At 47.3% G+C, this 17,492-nt stretch overlaps 1 protein-coding gene across 7 annotated transcripts in view; it reads right to left on the reverse strand.

Moving 5' to 3' along the window:
- The window catches only part of ETS1 (ETS proto-oncogene 1, transcription factor), a 131,936-nt gene that overhangs the window by 12,478 nt on the left and 101,966 nt on the right, over nucleotides 1–17,492 (reverse strand). For 5 of the 7 annotated variants that reach the window (XM_043579793.1, XM_043579794.1, XM_043579796.1 and 2 more), the window contains 3 exons: nucleotides 16,218–16,295; nucleotides 15,093–15,341; nucleotides 10,476–10,736 (listed from right to left, as the gene is read on the reverse strand). In XM_043579793.1, the coding sequence (XP_043435728.1) occupies nucleotides 10,476–10,736; nucleotides 15,093–15,341; nucleotides 16,218–16,295 (588 nt within the window). The remainder of the gene's footprint in view (nucleotides 1–10,475; nucleotides 10,737–15,092; nucleotides 15,342–16,217; nucleotides 16,296–17,492) is intronic. The other 2 variants (XM_043579799.1, XM_043579800.1) reach the window with 1 other exon arrangement.

The raw sequence follows: 17,492 nt of genomic DNA on the forward strand, positions 1-17,492 counted from the left end.
TTCACTGCACGATCTTATGCAACTAACTGAACCTCTCTGGGCTTTAGTTTTCCCATCTCTAAAATGGAAACAGCTATCCCTGCTCCTCCCTACTTTATAAAGACATAAATTAAGTTCCTGTTATTAAGAAATATAGAAATATAAATACACACACATATTATGTATGTACATAAAGAGGTGACCACAATACTGAACAGTTTGGGAACAGTATAAAACACAACAGTGGAATTAAACAGAAGGACAACACAGCAGAATATATATATATATATATATATATATATATATATATATATTATAGTTTATTTTTTTATTTTGTGAGAGAGCACATGCTCACATGAGCAGGGAAGGGGCAGAGAGAGAAAGAGAGAGAATCCGAAGCAATCCCAAGAGAATCCCAAGTGGGGACTCGAACCCACGAACAGTGAGATCATGACCTGAGCCAATACCAAGAGTCTGACGCTTAGCTGACTAAGCTACCCTGGGTTCCCCTAGAAGATATATTTTTAAAAACAGACTTTTCAGAGAAAGACAAGCAAAAAAGATGAAATTAATAAAACACACACACACACACACAGCAAAGCACAAGATAAAATTCAACTATTCTTCCGAGAATTAAACCGGCCTTTTACATGGCAAGCTTGGAAAAGGAGGAAGCGGCAGGCTGAAAGGAAGGTTCAAGTATATAAATGCGTGATTTTTAAAAGATACTGCACATGAGAACAACCCGTGAAGATTTGCTAAAGTTAGGGATTACTCTGTGAAGTTCTTGCTCTGATTCAAAGTAGGTGCACACAGACAAGAGCAGATGCATACTGCTTTGCAAGTGAAAGTATCACACACATTTATGGTTTGGGGAAATCTTGGCCACAGACAGACTTAGATCCTCTTTCCCCCAGTGTGCTTTTTTTCCCTAATCATTTATGCTCCTCACAAAGCACGCTCCGCCTACTTATTTTGTAGGGCTGACCTAGGAATTCAGCAGCATTGCCCACAGATGTCGGTGGGTCGGACCCGGAGGCGGATCTCATGAGCATGACCTGAAGGTAAAGCAGAAAGTCCTGTCCAGCTCATCCATGTGCAAGACAGACCGGGGGGCAAGCCGAGGTGGCTGGCCACAGGTCTGTCGGGCCGCCCCACCTGGAACAGACGTCGGCGAGGCTCCCGGGAGAGTCTGTCTCGGTCCTGAGAACGAGACAGTCACACGCTTTAGGGTGTAGAGGAAAGACCCTTGTTTTTGCTTGGGCTCCTCACACCTGCATGTGCTCAAGTACACCTGCGTGGGGGTGGAAGGAGAAAGGAGACGGGTCTTCTCTTAAAGGGGCCGCCTATATTCAAATACAGCCACTCCTGCCACCAGACCCAAGGGCCCTGACCATACTCGACCCACCGCTCACACACAGACTCGGACACAGAGAGGGGGAAGCTCGAGTCAGGAAGTGGGTTATTCAGAGCTTTTCCTCCTGATGTCTTCTAGGTAACGGACTCTTTTACGAAGTCCCCAGAAACAGGCTGGGTTTGGATTTGAGGGTATGGGGTGAGAATCTTGTTAGAAACCCAAGAGACGCTTTGTGGGACCAATGCAAACGTCAAAAGAAAATGCCTCCCGAATGATGTATCTGGGCAACAGGAAGAAAGAAAGGTGTGCTCACTGATGAGGATTAGAACACGGAATTGGAGGAGTCAGGCGCCCGTGCTTCTCAGGGGGCAGAGGGCAATCTCTGGAACTTATTCTCTCCTAGCAGCAAAGCCCCCCCTGCGTGTCCAGGATGCGACAAAATGACCGGCTAAGTCTGTTAGAATTCTCGGGGAGGTGAGCTAGACCCCAAGGGACCATCGAAGCACCGGATTTTTCAATTCTGTCCAGCAATCAACCACCGAACGCCCCTCAGATGTAAGGTGTGGTAGCCAGACCGGGTTGGGTAGCAAACAGAACGTGAACAACAGTGAGGAGGTAGACAAAGGAACGCATTTTGTTCCGCCATCGTGTGATGGGCTGTGTCCTACCTACGCCTTGCCTTTAAAGAAGAAAGGACCGAGAGCCTCGCCCTGAGGGGCCCTGCCCGAGAAACTGCACCCACCTCGGCTCTGAATGTCAACCACCTCCACAGAGCTGCACCCTGCGAGCACCTCTCCAGCGAGGAGCGCCCTGGCCTCCCGTCAACGTTTCACATTCACTCACTCAGGACCACTTTCACTCTTGTGATTCTCAGGGAGAGGTGAGTCACACAGAAGACAATGCCATTTTGGCTTTGTTGAGGGCAACAACAGGCACAGAGCTCTGAAGCCTATCGTGGGCCACCAAGAGCACCGGGACCGTGGCCTTGAGTCCTGCCGCGCTGGCCTACCCGACAACCCGTGTTCGTCGGGGGGGGGCTGATGTGGCCGGTCAGCAGACCTGCGGCGGCCGTGACGAGGTGCCACTCAGACCTCCGACTGCAGGCAGCAGGACTGACGGGATCCACCATGTCCCCGCTGAGGCCACACTATCTGGGGCTGCTCCCCAGAGGCATGAGGTTCATTCCTGGGGGACACAGAGCTGCTCCACTGGGCGACTCTGGCATGAGGATTCCCCAGGAGTCCGACCAGACTTTTCTTGGCACTGAGCCGCTCATGGAGGCTCTTCGCCACCCAAATCCGCCCTCCCTCTCTCCTTTTACAGGTGTCAGACCTGCAGCCTGGTCTAAAAGCTCCCCGGCCTTCCCGTGCTGTCCCCCACTTTGTCCTTCATGGACCTCCCTCACACACCAAGACATTTCTTGCAAGTCTAATCCCGTCTTGACATCTACGTCTTAGCAGACCCAGAATGACACTAACCCGGTCACTAAGAGTGGATCTTTTCCTACTAATCGCCCAACACTGTGAAAAACTTTGAAAGGCATCTTCTTTGTGGTTTTCTAGGCGACGTTGGGCTAGACCTCTTTCCCCCTCTGAGCCTCGGTTCCCTCATTCGTACAGTGAGACTCACAGAACCTACCTGGTGCGGTGGTTGGTGACAGTTCAAAAAAGGTAATGTCCATGAAAGAGGCGAGTGCACAGTAGGAGCTTAGCACAGGTGGTTTGAGCTGAATGGCCAGAATGACCTGATCTGATATTAAGTATCTTTCATGCCCTAAGTCACTGCCACCAATTACTGGAATTCTCTAAATAAAATACATTAACCTCTGGCCTCAAGGAATACAGAATTACACCGGAAAGACAAAAGTTGCAGGATGATATGGAACAGTGGTAACCTGCTATGTACCTAGCAAGGCTTCTGGACGCTTTCCCCAAACGATTCCTTCCATCCTCACAACCATCCTATGAGACCGTAACTATTACTGCTACCATTTCGCAGATGAGAAAACTGAGGTACAGGGACGTCTACTTGCCTGAGGTCACACACGGTCAGCGGCAAAGCTAGCACACACGCAGGCCGACCGGCGGCCGAGTCCAGCTCTTGACGTCTCCATGAAAAATAACCAGGGCTTAAACAGCCTAGGAAGGCCTCCCTCTTGGGCGTTTTGCCTGGACTGAAATGGGAAGGCATTCCCAAGTGACAGACCTACCAACCTGGGGGTGTCACATGGAAGTCGCCTTAGGGAGAAACGGAAGGGGTACAGCTGCTCTTGAACTGAGTCTCTATACCAAGGAACCACTCACTGCTCATGCTCCAGAGCAGTGAAGGCCATCCAAGGAAAAGAGAAAGATGCCAAGGGGCAAAAGCAGGAATATTTGGGACGCCTGGCAGGGCCTTTCCCAACAGAAGCTGCGGGGAGTTTCCAAGGCCTGTTGGTTGAAGGCAACGAGGACCTGTGTGGATGCCTCAGCAGCGTGTTGGCTGACTTCTGCTCAGTGGAAACATTTTACTTCAAAGACCAAAAAGGTGGAGCCTCAAACTGGAGACAGAGCAGGAATTCCAGAACAGTCACCACCCAATTCCATCATTTGTAGTTAGCTTTTGTTAAAGAAACAGGGACCCACAAAATCGGAGACTTCGGGACTCCTCCAAAACGGGCGGGGGGGGGGGGGCATCCCCAAAACAGAGGGGTCAACTTGCAAGTCGCCTGCCATCCAAAATCCGGGTACCCGCTCGGCCTCGGGTAGCTGGGGACGGCACCAGGGACTGGGGCACACCGTGTGAAGGGTAAATGGGCAAAGACAGCTTGCAAGGTATTACTGCAGCTGAATCAAGACGAGGAGGTAGCTCAGTCAGCTGGGGCCTTCATCAACAACTGGCGGAAACAGGGAGCCTCCCTTTCCACGTTTTTTTTTTAAAGACATTTAGAGAAAAAGAAAATTAATAATGAAGCTGAATCCCGCTCCCCTGTGATCCTTTTCTACTCATGTCAGATGATTACGAAGAACTACCACAAAGTGAATCAGGGGGCAGAAGCAGGAAAAGGGCCCTGCAGACCAGAGAAAGGGACCTCTCTCATCCAGTTCAAATTTCCCAAGGAGTTTCCCTCCCCCACGACCCACGGTGTTTCCCCGTCAGTCTCCTAACTGAGCGGCATGTTAACCCATTAATCCAGGGAGATCCCTCCCCCCAAACCATTCCACGCACCCCTCCCCCAACCCAGGACCCACCGCGAAACACAGCACAGAGAATCAGAATCCTGCCCGGCTTCTGAGATGCTGGCTGGCAGCAATGCCCCGCTTTAGGCCAAGGGGGGTGTCTGCCTGGCTTCCTGCAACTTGCTCATCACAGGGCCTCTGAATCGGAAAGGGGAGACACTCTCTGTTGCTGCCTTTCTCATTTCTGAGCTCGCTTCCTCCTGCCCATTCAGGTGCTACCCAAGGATGCTCTACACTGAGATTGTGGTTGGCCGCCTGCAAGCCTGCGGGCCAGCTCCAGCTTTGCCTGCCCCCAGAACCTCAGGGCACCTGGAGAAGGCAGTCACTGCCCGAAATGGGGACCAGAGTTCTATATTCAAGTCCACAAGTTGTTTCTTCTCACCTACAGCCCATGCACACACTCTTACACTGATGGCCTTCACCCAGAGACTATATTCCAGAGCGTGGCTTCGGTAGTTATCCCTCCCCTGACCCCCAAATTAAAAAGCTCTATGCTATTCCTAATAACATACCCGTCTGGATTCAGAATTGTAGAAATCTCCCGCACAAAGTCCCGCCGCACTAGGAATTTGCTTTGGTGACCCCTCTCCCCTTTCCTTATCGGTAACTTGGGCTTATACCAAAGGTTTCCTAGGTTGCTATTTGTACCTGAGTACCTTGAGATTGTTTTGCAATCCCGTTTTCCTTCAGAAAACTCCGATTTCAGGTAACACTGCCAAATCTCGGGTTTCATTCTGAATTGAAGGGCTCTGAAGCACTTCCTTTTGCAGTGAAGTTGTTTATTTTCAAAAACACGTTTTAGCAGTAGCTTTGGGTTACTGAACCCTAAAACTTAACTGTGAGCCAGAACTCCAAGGTTCTGGGCTTGGCCTAGGGACTTTCTTACTGTATGACTCTAGACTGGCTCCAGGGCCATCTATGACATGGCAAGAAGTCTTTCAGTCCAGAAGCGGTTCGAGAGGGTTCCAGGGGAATGCACTGCATGGGGCTTCGTTTTCTACAAGACTAGTACTCCTGTTTTTGGTGATGTCTCATGCAAAAGTATTTGAAAGTTGAACTCCCGACAGTCCCACATTTAGCCATAAGGAAAATGAGGGACCGTATTTTCACCAATCTGCAGAGCACTCCATCATTTCGTTACAGTTAATGAAACGAAAGTTAATGAACGGCTTTGGGCTCAGCCTTTTTCAGCCTTCAGGATGAAAAAGAGACCTTAACCACTTCATTCACAATTGCAACTCTGGGTGGGGACATACCCAGGCACTGGACAACAACAGCATTACCACCAGGCTTGCTCGAGAAGCACCAGTGATAGGAAGGGTGCCTTATCTGGCATAATGTCTGGCCATCTGGAATGAAGTTCGATCAAAGGTGACCTACAGGCCAACGACTCTAGACTGAAGCCAAAGGCTAGCATTATGTCCTCCAAAGAGCCCCAACCCGTATACGTGTGGTGCTAAATGGTAACAAGTGGGAGACGAGGTCTCTAATCTACTGTAGGAAAGAAAGCAACGGAGGTAAGCAATGAGTCTTCTCGTTCCTTAACGTGGACAAGGACTGCAGAGGTGAGTGAGACAACTGGCACTTGAGGTTCAATTCGGGAGCTACTTCTGGGCACGTGGCAATGACGCGGTCACTTTTTGTGCCTCAGTTTCCTCATCTACAAAATGGGGCCAGAGGAAGAGAGAACACTATTTGACAACACAGAATGCTCCTCTGTAGCTACTGCAATTGAAAAAATAATCAGAGACTGCTATGTTTTTCAGGGATCTGGGAAGCATTTTGCTTAGGTCTACCAAACAGATAGGAAAACACTGGGCCACTTCTCTCAGATTGTTTTGTAATTGGACGGGGTTCATAATGTATCTTCAAACAAGAGAAAATGGAGCTTTCTGATTGTATCAGTTTGATAACCGTAAGCAGTTCACAGTAAGGTAAGAAGGTACATTTTGGCGGAAGCCAGCGTTGCATTTGATGTATTCTTAACTCAGCTAACAGGCAGCCTTTCAAGCCACGTTATCTGCCCCCACATCTTGACCTAATTTAACAAGTTGCCATGGGAGCCCAGTGAAGGTTGATGCAATTTTCTTATCTTCGGAGGAAGAATGTAACAGTGCAAGAGAATGTGAAAATTCAGTTTCTAACTGATTTCCACACGTACAGTGCAGTAACTAAGACATCACATGAAGAAGTGAAATGCAGTCCTTTGAAGGTGATAGAGACAAAGACCCAAGCTCCCTGTGCGTAATGGCAGGGAAATGACTCTCTTCCCAGCTCGGAGGACGTATACATACACACTTTAGCTGAAGCCAAGTACTGGTGATGGAAACGAACACGGCTCCTCCTGTGTGGCCACACATACTCTGGAGTAACAGAATTTTAAGGGAATGAACAAAAAAGGAGAGAGAAAATAGGTGTGACTTTAACAGGCAATAGAAAGTTTGCCAACACTCATACAACGCTTTCCGCTTGCCAAAGGCCTCTTCCAAACTTCAGCTCATCTTAACACGTCTGCATAAGGCCAGAGCCCCATCTCTAGGAATCCCAGGCACGTGCACGCCCTGCGGCTGGCGGAGGGGGCTGAACAGGTATGTTCCATCCCCTTCCCCATCCCCTAGAGTGGACCTGAAATGATACGGGACCACAATGAGCGGGCAAGGGCAAGGGAACCACCACAGAGCATTCGTTTGCAGTGTGGACAGATCTCCACCAAGCACTGAGCCCAGGAAAAATGTCCCCAAAATTTGGGATGGCCCCCCCACACGCCTAACAAATCCTGACCTTCATGCAGACCACAGCAAGAAGAAAAAATCTAGTCCAAGTCTAAGGACAATTCTCATTACACGAATTCGACAAGATCATGAACCCTCAAGGGCTACTCCTGGCCCTTATCTGCACTCAACAGTGCTCAGAAACATTTGTTGGAACAACTGGTTTGTTACAACTGAGCTCCCAACCCACACCCCCAATGCTTAGTATCATGCCTAGCACTCCTTTGCTTCATTAACTGATTTAGTGCAATTACATTTGCCCAGATCTCCCACCACCAAGATAAGGATGAACACCTTCCACTTTACTAAAAGTAGAAAAGGGTACAAGGTAAATTTGCCTAAAATCACACAGTGTGGTAGAGCTGGGGGGCAGCCCAGGGGACTTCTGTTTTCTGGGCTATTGTTCTCACCACCATATGAGACAGGGTGAAAAGCTGTATCCCCAGCCATAAAGCAAAACTGGATGGTGAGATGCTTAAAACGTGCTTTTAAATGCAAGCGGCTGCTTTAGTCTTCGAGGCCTTTAACTGACAGTCACCTTCCCTCTTCTTCCACTCACTGGGTGTTATACTCCCTTAGAGAAAGAGAGAGAGACAAAGAAAAGAAGGAAGAAAGCAAGAGCACCTTTTAAAAACAACCCACTCAGCGGCGCCTGGGTGGCTCAGTCGGTTGAGCGTTCAACTCTTGATTTCAGCCCAGGTCATGATCCCAGGGTGTTGTGGGATTGAGCCCCACGTCAGGTTCTGTGCTGAGTGTGGAGCCTGCTCGGGATTCCCTCTCTTTCTCTGCCCCTCCCCCCTCTTGCACACATTCTCTCTTTCTCTAAAATAAAATAATTTTAAAAAATCCATCCAAATCAGGGGTGACGTCAGCCATAACTCAGACCTCCAGAGCACACCTGTATTTCTGCTGAAAGAACTTTCTGATGCTCCTATCTATTTGGCTCTGAGCTGGACTTCCAGGGAAGCCTTGCGGGCAGCAGGCTGATGCTGGGCTATCTTGATGGCAGCTCATGTCTCTAATTTGTATTTCACATTCATTCTGAATTCACAGTTCATCCCTTCCTGTCTCTCCCTGAAACAGGGACACTTGGAAAGACTCTCAGATAATTCTTTCGAGGTACTAAGATCATCTCAGTCAAAACCCTTTCAGTCACTCTTGTAGACTGTTAGCTCGGCAGGCTTCTCCCACACAGGAAATCCAATAACTAAGACACGTAACACTCTCAGAGGGGTTTCTATTAGAGGCAGAGATCGGGCTGCCACCCCTCCCAGAAACTCCTAGATCTGCGCAACGGCCAGAGATCCTGACCAGAATCTTATCCCATGAAGGGCGACCGAAACCATCAGGCTTTCTCTGGCCATAATCCAAACTTTAGAACTTAGGGGTCAGTTTCCTTAATCTCATTATCCACAAAACCACCCTCACACGCCAAGTTTTCATGATCACATACCTAGCTAAGACAGACTGATGAAAACTGCCGTAGGAGAAACATTGACTGTGGATGCTGGTGGTGAGAAGGGTGATTATGCCAGAGAGAATACAGAAACACCTTCAGCGAGGGGAAACTAAGTTCAGGACTTGGTACCGGAAGTCAGGGTTGAGGCTGAAGAAGGGCTGGCCTTTACATTCGGCAAATGGCAGAGCACGGATCTCCCCACGCTGCGAGAACAGAAGCAAGCGTGACCAGCTAGAGACCCCGCCACCTCCCAAGCCCACACAGTCATGCTGGAGGTTCCTGGGTCTTTCCTTTCTCCTCCTAATTAAGCTGCATGACTCCCCACTCCTTCCTCAGTATCCAACTGGAGTCCGGGGCTTAAAATACCCAGGAGCTGAGACTACAGGAGCCAGCACTCTTATACACCTTGAAAGAGGCTGAATATATTTTTTGAATATACACCTTGAATACACTTTTCCTCATTCCAGAAGTCATTAATGGAAAAGGGCAAACTTTCTAACAGTCTGCTGTCTGGAGATGGGAGAGGACTCCCTTGGAAAGCAGCACTTTTCCACATGCTAGTGACATTCAAGCAAAGACTGTGGGAAGCTACCATAGAAAGAACCGGGTGCCTTTCTGGGTCCTGACTCTGTATAGACCTTGTTGCTACCTTAAAACACAGAAATAATAATTCCTGGCCACCGCTTCATGCAAGAAACTTCACCAGGAGCTAAATGGAATAGACAGCACGAAAGACACACTCCTGAACTTTAAAGGTGGAGTAAATTTTCTCAGGCTTTGAGTCGTTCTCAAAGGTCAGCTGGCTTCCCTAGTAAAACCCTGAGAGTTCCCTGCTAGAAGAATGAGGATCAAGCCCGCTTTTGAGATCAGCCAGGCACCGCCCTAGAAACACAGGTATGACGATTTGCCTCCATCCACACGAAGGGTGCCCCAGTGCCCCCATGTCAACCTGTCCAGGTACAAGACAATGGTGGCCTACACAGGGGAGTAATCAAAGCTTAAAATAAGCTCCACTCAAGCAACACAATTTCTAATTCTTAGAAAACACTACAGTCTTCTAGAAAGGATCTGACAGTTAATACATTAACGCTCCTTGGATATTTCACAGATACCCTCTTCAAAAGCCTCCAAGGTTAGGCAGCACGTGGGCTATGACACGTTCAGACAATGAACTGTTTGATTACCCAGATTCTCCATCAAAGCCTAAGCTCTCAATATCCACCTCCCACACCCCATGCTCTTTCTTCATTCACTCGTAGAAGAAAATCAGTAATAGAGCTAAGTGAGAAAAAAAGCAAGGGTTTCCCAACAGAGAGGCCAGGATCTGGACAGTGTAGGGTGACCAAGGGCACTTTTACCATTTGAAAGGCCAGCCGATTGAGAACTCCCCTATAGAACAATCTAGAGTGTAAGCCATTCCATGATGCCTCTGAGGGAGAAGTTTTCCCTACCACTCTTGGAAATGATCCCTTGGGATAGAATGACACTGTTTACTTCCAAAAGTCAATGGCTATTCACAGAATGGGGGGACAGATGGATCGGACGTCTTAGAGGCTTGTTCGTCCCAGCTCCCCCGCAAAAAAGAAAGAGGCTGACTTCAGTCTCTAGGGACATGCACACGGTGCGTTCTACTGAACCCACCCATGGCAATAAGGACACAGAGGCGGCTGGGGTGGGGGCAGGGCGCCTACCTGTGTAGCCCGCCAGGGCGGCAGCAGGAATGACAGGCTTGTCCTTGTTGAGGTCAGCACGGTCACGCACATAGTCCTTGAAGGTGCCCTTGGGCTTGTGGTTGGGCAGGGCGGCTGGATAGTCCTCTGAGTCGAAGCTGTCATAGGAGGGGACGCGCTGCAGGCTGTTGAAAGAGGACTGGCTGCTCCAGGACTGGGTGAGGCGGTCACAACTGTCGTAGCTCTCCACGCTCTCAAAAGAGTCCTGGCCTCCGAGCTTACCTGGGGGAAAAGGAGGTGGGAAGAGGGCAGGGGGAGAGGAATTGGGAAAAGACAACTGTAAAAAGCCTCTCAGTGACGACGGATTGCTCATCAGACCCGAAGGAGGGATGGAAGAATGGAGAGGCCAGTGGAAACGGAAGCATATGGGTGTCCAGGGGGGTAGGGCGCCTCACTGGGCCCCATCCGCGAGCCCACCGCCACCGTGTTGTCCTGTGTTACAGCCCCTGGGACAGAGACTCAGCTGCATGTTGCTCTTATCAGTCAGAGGGGCACAGGAGTGTTCAGAACCAGAATTCCAGAGCCAGAAATCCAAGAGCAGAGCATCATACACGGTATTACAGAATTTCTGGCTGACGCAGTAGACTCAACGAAGAGATAAAGAAATCAGAGTAGTGTCAGGCTTAACTCCCTACTCCAAATCAGGCCAATGAGATGATTTCAAAAGGCCCAATTTGGCAAAATACTTTGGTCGTAAGAAAAAAAAAATTTCCACTAGACTAAGAGCAGATTCACCTTCCTTGACCTTGGAACTGAAGTGTTATTTTTTAGCATTTTTTCCAAATACTATTTTTAAATGAAATACATGCAATGCCTCTATGCCTTCTCAAATACAGAAATAAGTTAGGAGATGCTTTTTTCCAAGAGATTAAAAAACAAACAAACAAACAAACAAAAAACACTATCGCTCTTCTATCCATGTTCTTTGTCCTCTCCAAGTACAATTTTGTACTTGGAATTTATACTTCACTGGGGGAGTGTGGCCAATAAAAAACAAAGGAGCTGATTAAAGAGTTAAGGTCCATAGCAATGTCAGAAATCTTTTACTCTAGGAGTTGCTTCAGGCATTCTTAACTGACCACAAGATCATGCAAGTTCATTAATTTCCCAAACCAGGTTATAAACAGCTGCTGTGATTGCATAATAGCTCCTAGAGAAATTTCCATTGGCAAAAATGCCATTAAAAAGGAGACTAACCAAAAAAATAAATAATTTGGAGGAAAATAAATGTATCTAAAAGCTAAAAAGCTCACAGGAATATGTTCTATGTTCTCCTTCCAGACAGTTTTCAGACAACCTAAACTAAATCCCGGGAGACTAAATGGCCATCTCGATTCAGCACTAGCCAAGAGGCAAAAGGATGTGACAAATGTATATGCAGAAATACTACGTCAACTCTCAGTTGTTCAGAGGTGGCTGGTCTACTAGAAAGCTTAAAGCCCAGAGTAAGATTGGCCTATACAAGCTAATACTGGTGGGTTTCTGGTGTATTCTCCCCTTCATAACAGTGGGGGTTGTGGTTAGCACAGTGTAATTCAAATATTTAATTATGGTATCCAAACTGAAACTAAATATATACTAATTGGGAAGGAAGATATGTTGCTCATAAAATTTAAACAAACAACCACAAAATCCAAGATAAAAGGTATTCACCTAAATATATACTTTTTTGTAAAGCCACTGTTACAGATTTCCTGAGCCCCTTATCCCCTCCAATACTGCTTTACCTACTTAATCTCATTCCTTCCTCAAATCATCCATTCGAAAGGTAGTTATTTACCTACTTAATCTCATTCCTTCCTCAAATCATCCATTCGAAGAAGAGTAATCTCCAGAAGTCAAACCAAAGAGCTCCATGGGTTACTGGCTCTGCCTACCCAGTCCACTGGCACGTTTGCAAGTCTTTATTATTATGACAAATGAAAGAATTGTCTTTTCCAGAAAATTCACATTACAAGACTCAAGAAAACAGCCTACAACGCGAATGCAATAGCCTCTTTTGAACAGAACAGGAAATTTTGTGGTGTCTCATAAAAAGGTGTTGGCTAAGACCAGCTCTCCATCTTAATGGTCATTCAATTTCTCTGTGAGACAAACACACCGATAGAAAGCCGAAGAAAGAGAATTTTTCATGAAGAACACCCCACCCGAGTCGCCAGTATTTAGGTGGTATTGATACGTAAATCTCTCTGAGCCGATCCTACCTCCGTCAGTCACTTTTATATTTGGAGGCCGTGGAGAATGGAATTTCCACAAGCAGGAGAGCTGAGTTTCCAAGGAGCCCCAATAAGCAAGGGCACTAAACTAGGCCATAACCACCCTCTGGCAGCCTCTCAAACATGAGCCAAATGTAACTCAGTGGAGAGTTGTGGTTTATGGCAGTAGGCTGCTTTCTTTTAGCTCTATTTCACAATCCTGGAGCTGGGAACCTTCGTTTACGGGTATTTTCTCCAAAAATGGGTTGAATCCAACTGGATTAGGCACTCAGTTATGCTACTGTGCTCATGCAGGGAAGCATGTGCTCTCGAAGACGTCCACTGGCAAGCTTCTCGGAGAAATGGCTCAGAGCAAGTTCCGTCCAAAGCTATCGGACTCCACCAAAGAGACCTCAGAGCACTCTGAACGGTGGATGGGGTAGCCCCACAGCAACCCGCTGCACAGACTAACACAAAGACAGTACTCAGAGTCCAAATAAGTGGGACACAGAAGCACTTTGTATACTATAATGCTGTACACGAATACCACGATTATTACTACTAATAATCCGCTAACAGTGATGCATTCATTCGAACCAATCACACCATGGCCGTTTCCATCAGCCCCTGGAAGATGTCATGTTTGCGGAACTTCTCGACTGCAAAAAAGCAGCCATGAGCAAAATGGTCTTCCTCCCCAGTTCGTGTGGTCAGTCTGTCGTAAGGGAAGGAGAACGAGGCCAGAGAGAAACACCTCGCGCCCCTTCGTCCGGGTCACTCTCTGGTCCACAGTCACTGACCGTGGGGTCGGAAGGATGCTGGGGCCCAAAACCAAGAACGAGAGAAGGAGGGGGAGAAGGGACAATCACACAAACGCAAAGCCAGACGCAATTTAAAAACAGCGTGACGGCAGAGCTACCCGAAGTTATGCCACGGCAGAGCCCAGCCCTCACACTCGGCCTCATCGCATATATGTACAGAAAGCCCCATGAGAAAGAGTTCTACTGCTTTGACCTGCCTGGGGGAAAAAAAAAAAAAAGCGCACACATAACACATGTGTGTGTATGTATTTAAATAGACATGCATCCAAAAATAAAAAAAAAAAAAAGAGTCAGAAAGGGGAAGGCAAAACTGGTTCCACCCATCCCCTTCGGTCTGAAACACAAACACCCTGGGGCCCTAAGACGGAAGATTACAGGTTCAGATTTTGCTAGGGACTTTCCCTCTGCAGGGCCTACTGCCTACCCTAAGTGCCTGCTGGGAGGAAGTGTAAGCCTCACACTCAAAGAAGATGACAATGTGTATGGCCCCTGGTGCCTGTAGAATGATTCTTCAAAGTGAAGATGTCTTTGGGCTCCCCTCTGAGAGGCTCAGAAGAGGCAGCAGAGGGATTCATCACTGAGCAGAAATCACTCCCAGGCCAGCCCAGCCTGTCTTCTGTGGCCGAAGCGCTCAGAGCACCAGCTCGAGGAGCTTTCTCCTGTTCCTCTTCCTGTCTGTAATTTTTCTCCATTTATCCATCGGAAGAAGAGTCTTTTTTTTTTTTTTCCAACTTTCTAGAAATCAGCTCATGCTTCCTCGATGAACAAATATCTCCTGACAGAAGACTACTTTTCTCAGAAACAAAACAATCTGGACACTTCACGAGGCGGGCGTGTGCCTCTGAGTGTTGATGTCCTGATCTTAAATTCGGGTGTGCTTGACCTTTCTTTGTTTTATAAAGTCAGTCAGCTCTATTTTGAAACATTTACTTCCCTGTCAGTGAATGTTTTATCATTGTCCTAAGAGTCGTGTCAACAAGAGTACCTTCTTTTGGAAGCCTCTGGCCACCTTGTTCCCTGGTCCTCTAACTAAATATTACACATTTCCACCACACTGCTGATGACCGATTCCAAATAATCCACTGGTTAACCATCTTGTGTCTTCCCAAACCAAAGAAGTCACCGGAGGCTAGAGAGCCCAGGCGAAGCAGAGGTCATTCAGATACCAAGCCAGGGTCTATGGTCTGATGCAGAAATACTCTAGGAGGAACACTAGGGCACATGTGGAGTTCAGGGCTTTCCAGGAGGATCACCTGAACCATTTTTAACTGGTTGTGTCTTCTTGAAGCAAAATTCTCCCAAAGAAGATAAATCATACCTTTAAAAACCACCACATGCAACCAGTTATTATTTAATAAAATATCTTACCCAAGTAAGAAATGTGACTGGTCACCATGCCAATTCCAGCATGGACACCATGGTCTTTGTCATGATGGTGGACCTGGCTAAAATTCCAGGTTGGAAAGCCCTTAATATCTACCTATTCTTGGGACCTGGAAAACTCACAAAGTTAGGTAATTTCTCGGAAACCCAAGAGCCTCTAGAGAAGAAATCGGACCTACCACGACTGGTCCTCCCCATGCACATGTTGTCTGGGGTTACAACTTCTTGTTTGATGGCGAAGTAGTCCGTCTGCAAAGTGTCTGTCTGCAGAGGGTCCCGGAGAATGACCGAGGGGTAGTCGTTCTCATACTTGAGGGAGAGGAGTTCCTCTGAGCTGATGGGATGGAGAGTCTGGTAGGACTCTGTAATGAAGCTAGGCTCTGAGAACTCCGAGGGAGGAACGCACTGAGCATGCTCGATACCATAACCTGGAAACAGAGAGCGTGTGCCATTGGAGAGAGGGCCAATTTGCACCTAAAATAAGCACATCTTCACCATTTACAATAGAATAGCCCCACAAGCTGAAAACAAGCTTACTACCTTAGAGATTGAAAGGAACATATTTTAAGTCAGGAGGGCCTGGGTGTTTAACCTTGCTCTACTACTGAACAAGATACTTCCTTGACAAGATACTTCCCTTTTCTGGCTTAATTTACACATCTCTAAAATGGGGATGATTGCAATCTTCCTCAGAGCGTTGTGATAAAGATCAAAGGAGAGTGTATGTGTAAACTGCCTACCAACACTTGCCATCTTGGAGTGAATACCACTGTTGTTATTAGAACATAATAAACCGGTAAAATGAAAACAACCTGCTCAAGACTCCCTTCCAAAGCAAGGCCATCAGATAAGAACAGCCCTACCCTAATTCTCTTCTTCTGGCCACCTCTCCAGTATGGTTGGGTTGTCATATCTGCTAGTAAAAGGGAAAGAGAAAGGGCCACAGCCATATCTCTAACCCAACCCTCTGATGGCCAGCATGGTGCACGGGATCAAATAAGGTCAAAGTTCAGGGGTCAAGTTGTAGTCTCTCTGCATGACTTTTATGCTGAAGATATCAGAAAGAGAGATCCTGGCGTGGAGGAGTTTGCAGATTAATAAAAACATCAACATGTAAATAGGTTGAAGCCTTGTGCCTTGTGGGAATAACAAAATAAATAACATAGAGGCTACAGTTAAGAAAATATTATTTTCCACAGAATTACCACAAAGGAGCCTGAGGTCATCTGGGACAGGAATCCTTTCCTAGGTCCCCATCATAGGAAGAAAAAAAACCACAGGAGACGAGTGAAAGGCGAACTTACTAATGAAGTAATCCGAGGTATAGCGGGATTCTGGATAGGTAGGGTTCACTCCATTAACTTGATATGGTTTCACATCCTCTGTAACAGGGCGAGGAACAAAACAAAGAGGTCAACGCGCAAGTAACGTTTGGCCTAAAAGGACCTTGGACACAAGGACTGCAATGATCTCAGTCCCTCTTCTAAGAAATCTGCATGTTCATTAACTGAGCTGGTGTCTGAGTCTACCCTGACTGGGGCCTTGTCTAGAAATGAGATCACAAAAGTATGGCTAAGTCTATTATTTCAGTAGCTGCAAAATGGTATTTAATATCTTGGAAAGAACACCAGTGAGTAATCTCCAAGGGCTGGGAAGGCATTCCACCCTCATTCTAATGGACGTGTGTACCACATTACCATCGGAGGCTTGGGAAGTTACCAGCCCAACACTCAGGCTGATGCGTTCCAAAACTTTTCGGAAACATATTACAGTCTTTAGGTAGGTTGATTTTAACTTCTTCTAACAGAAGTCTGGTTTTTGTGTCGTGTTTTTTTCGATCGCCCCACATTTCAAGTGTGGGCCCAGAGGAGAACAGGACACTGGTAAGGTGACTCTTTGGTGGATGTGGCAGGCTTGTACAAAGAGAGAAAACAGTTATCACCAACTGCTGCTGGTGACCTGGTGCTAACTCCCCTTGGAAGGAGAAAGGAATGTAGGCGAATTAACTAAGCACAGACAAGGTCTCCGCTGAACGAAGGTAAATTCAGGATCCTCTCATTACCCTGGAATCCAGTGCCGTGACCTCAGCCATTGTATGGAGGGGTCTGATTCTGTTTCGCAGTAAGAATCAGACATAAAGAGGGAGTATTGGTTTGGGTTTTTTCCTCAGATACCTGATAGCTTGTTGGGAGCAGAGACTGCTGGGAAAACAAGTTTATGCCTGCACCGAAAAAACAGTTCCCAGTCGAGATAAAATGATTAAACTCTGCTTTAGCAGCTTATCAGATTGAAACATCCCTGTACCTTTGGCCTTCCACCCCACCCCAAACAGCTATGTTCTGTTGCTCTAGTTTAATTACAGAACAAAAGCCATAGCCTCCATGCAAACACGCTGCTCAGCTCTTCAAGGATCTGAAGGGAGATGGTTCTTCACTGCCTCTCCCAGTAGAAAATGGGTAGGACGAGAGGACTCGTGTTCGCAAACATCTTCAATTATTTCCCCATCTGCCTAAATTCTATTCCATTATGCCTTGGCGGGGAGCAAGTAAGCCACACCTGTCTTAGGGACCCAGACGCTC

Source organism: Prionailurus bengalensis, chromosome D1 (assembly GCF_016509475.1).
Source record: "Prionailurus bengalensis isolate Pbe53 chromosome D1, Fcat_Pben_1.1_paternal_pri, whole genome shotgun sequence".
Lineage (NCBI taxonomy): Eukaryota > Metazoa > Chordata > Mammalia > Carnivora > Felidae > Prionailurus > Prionailurus bengalensis.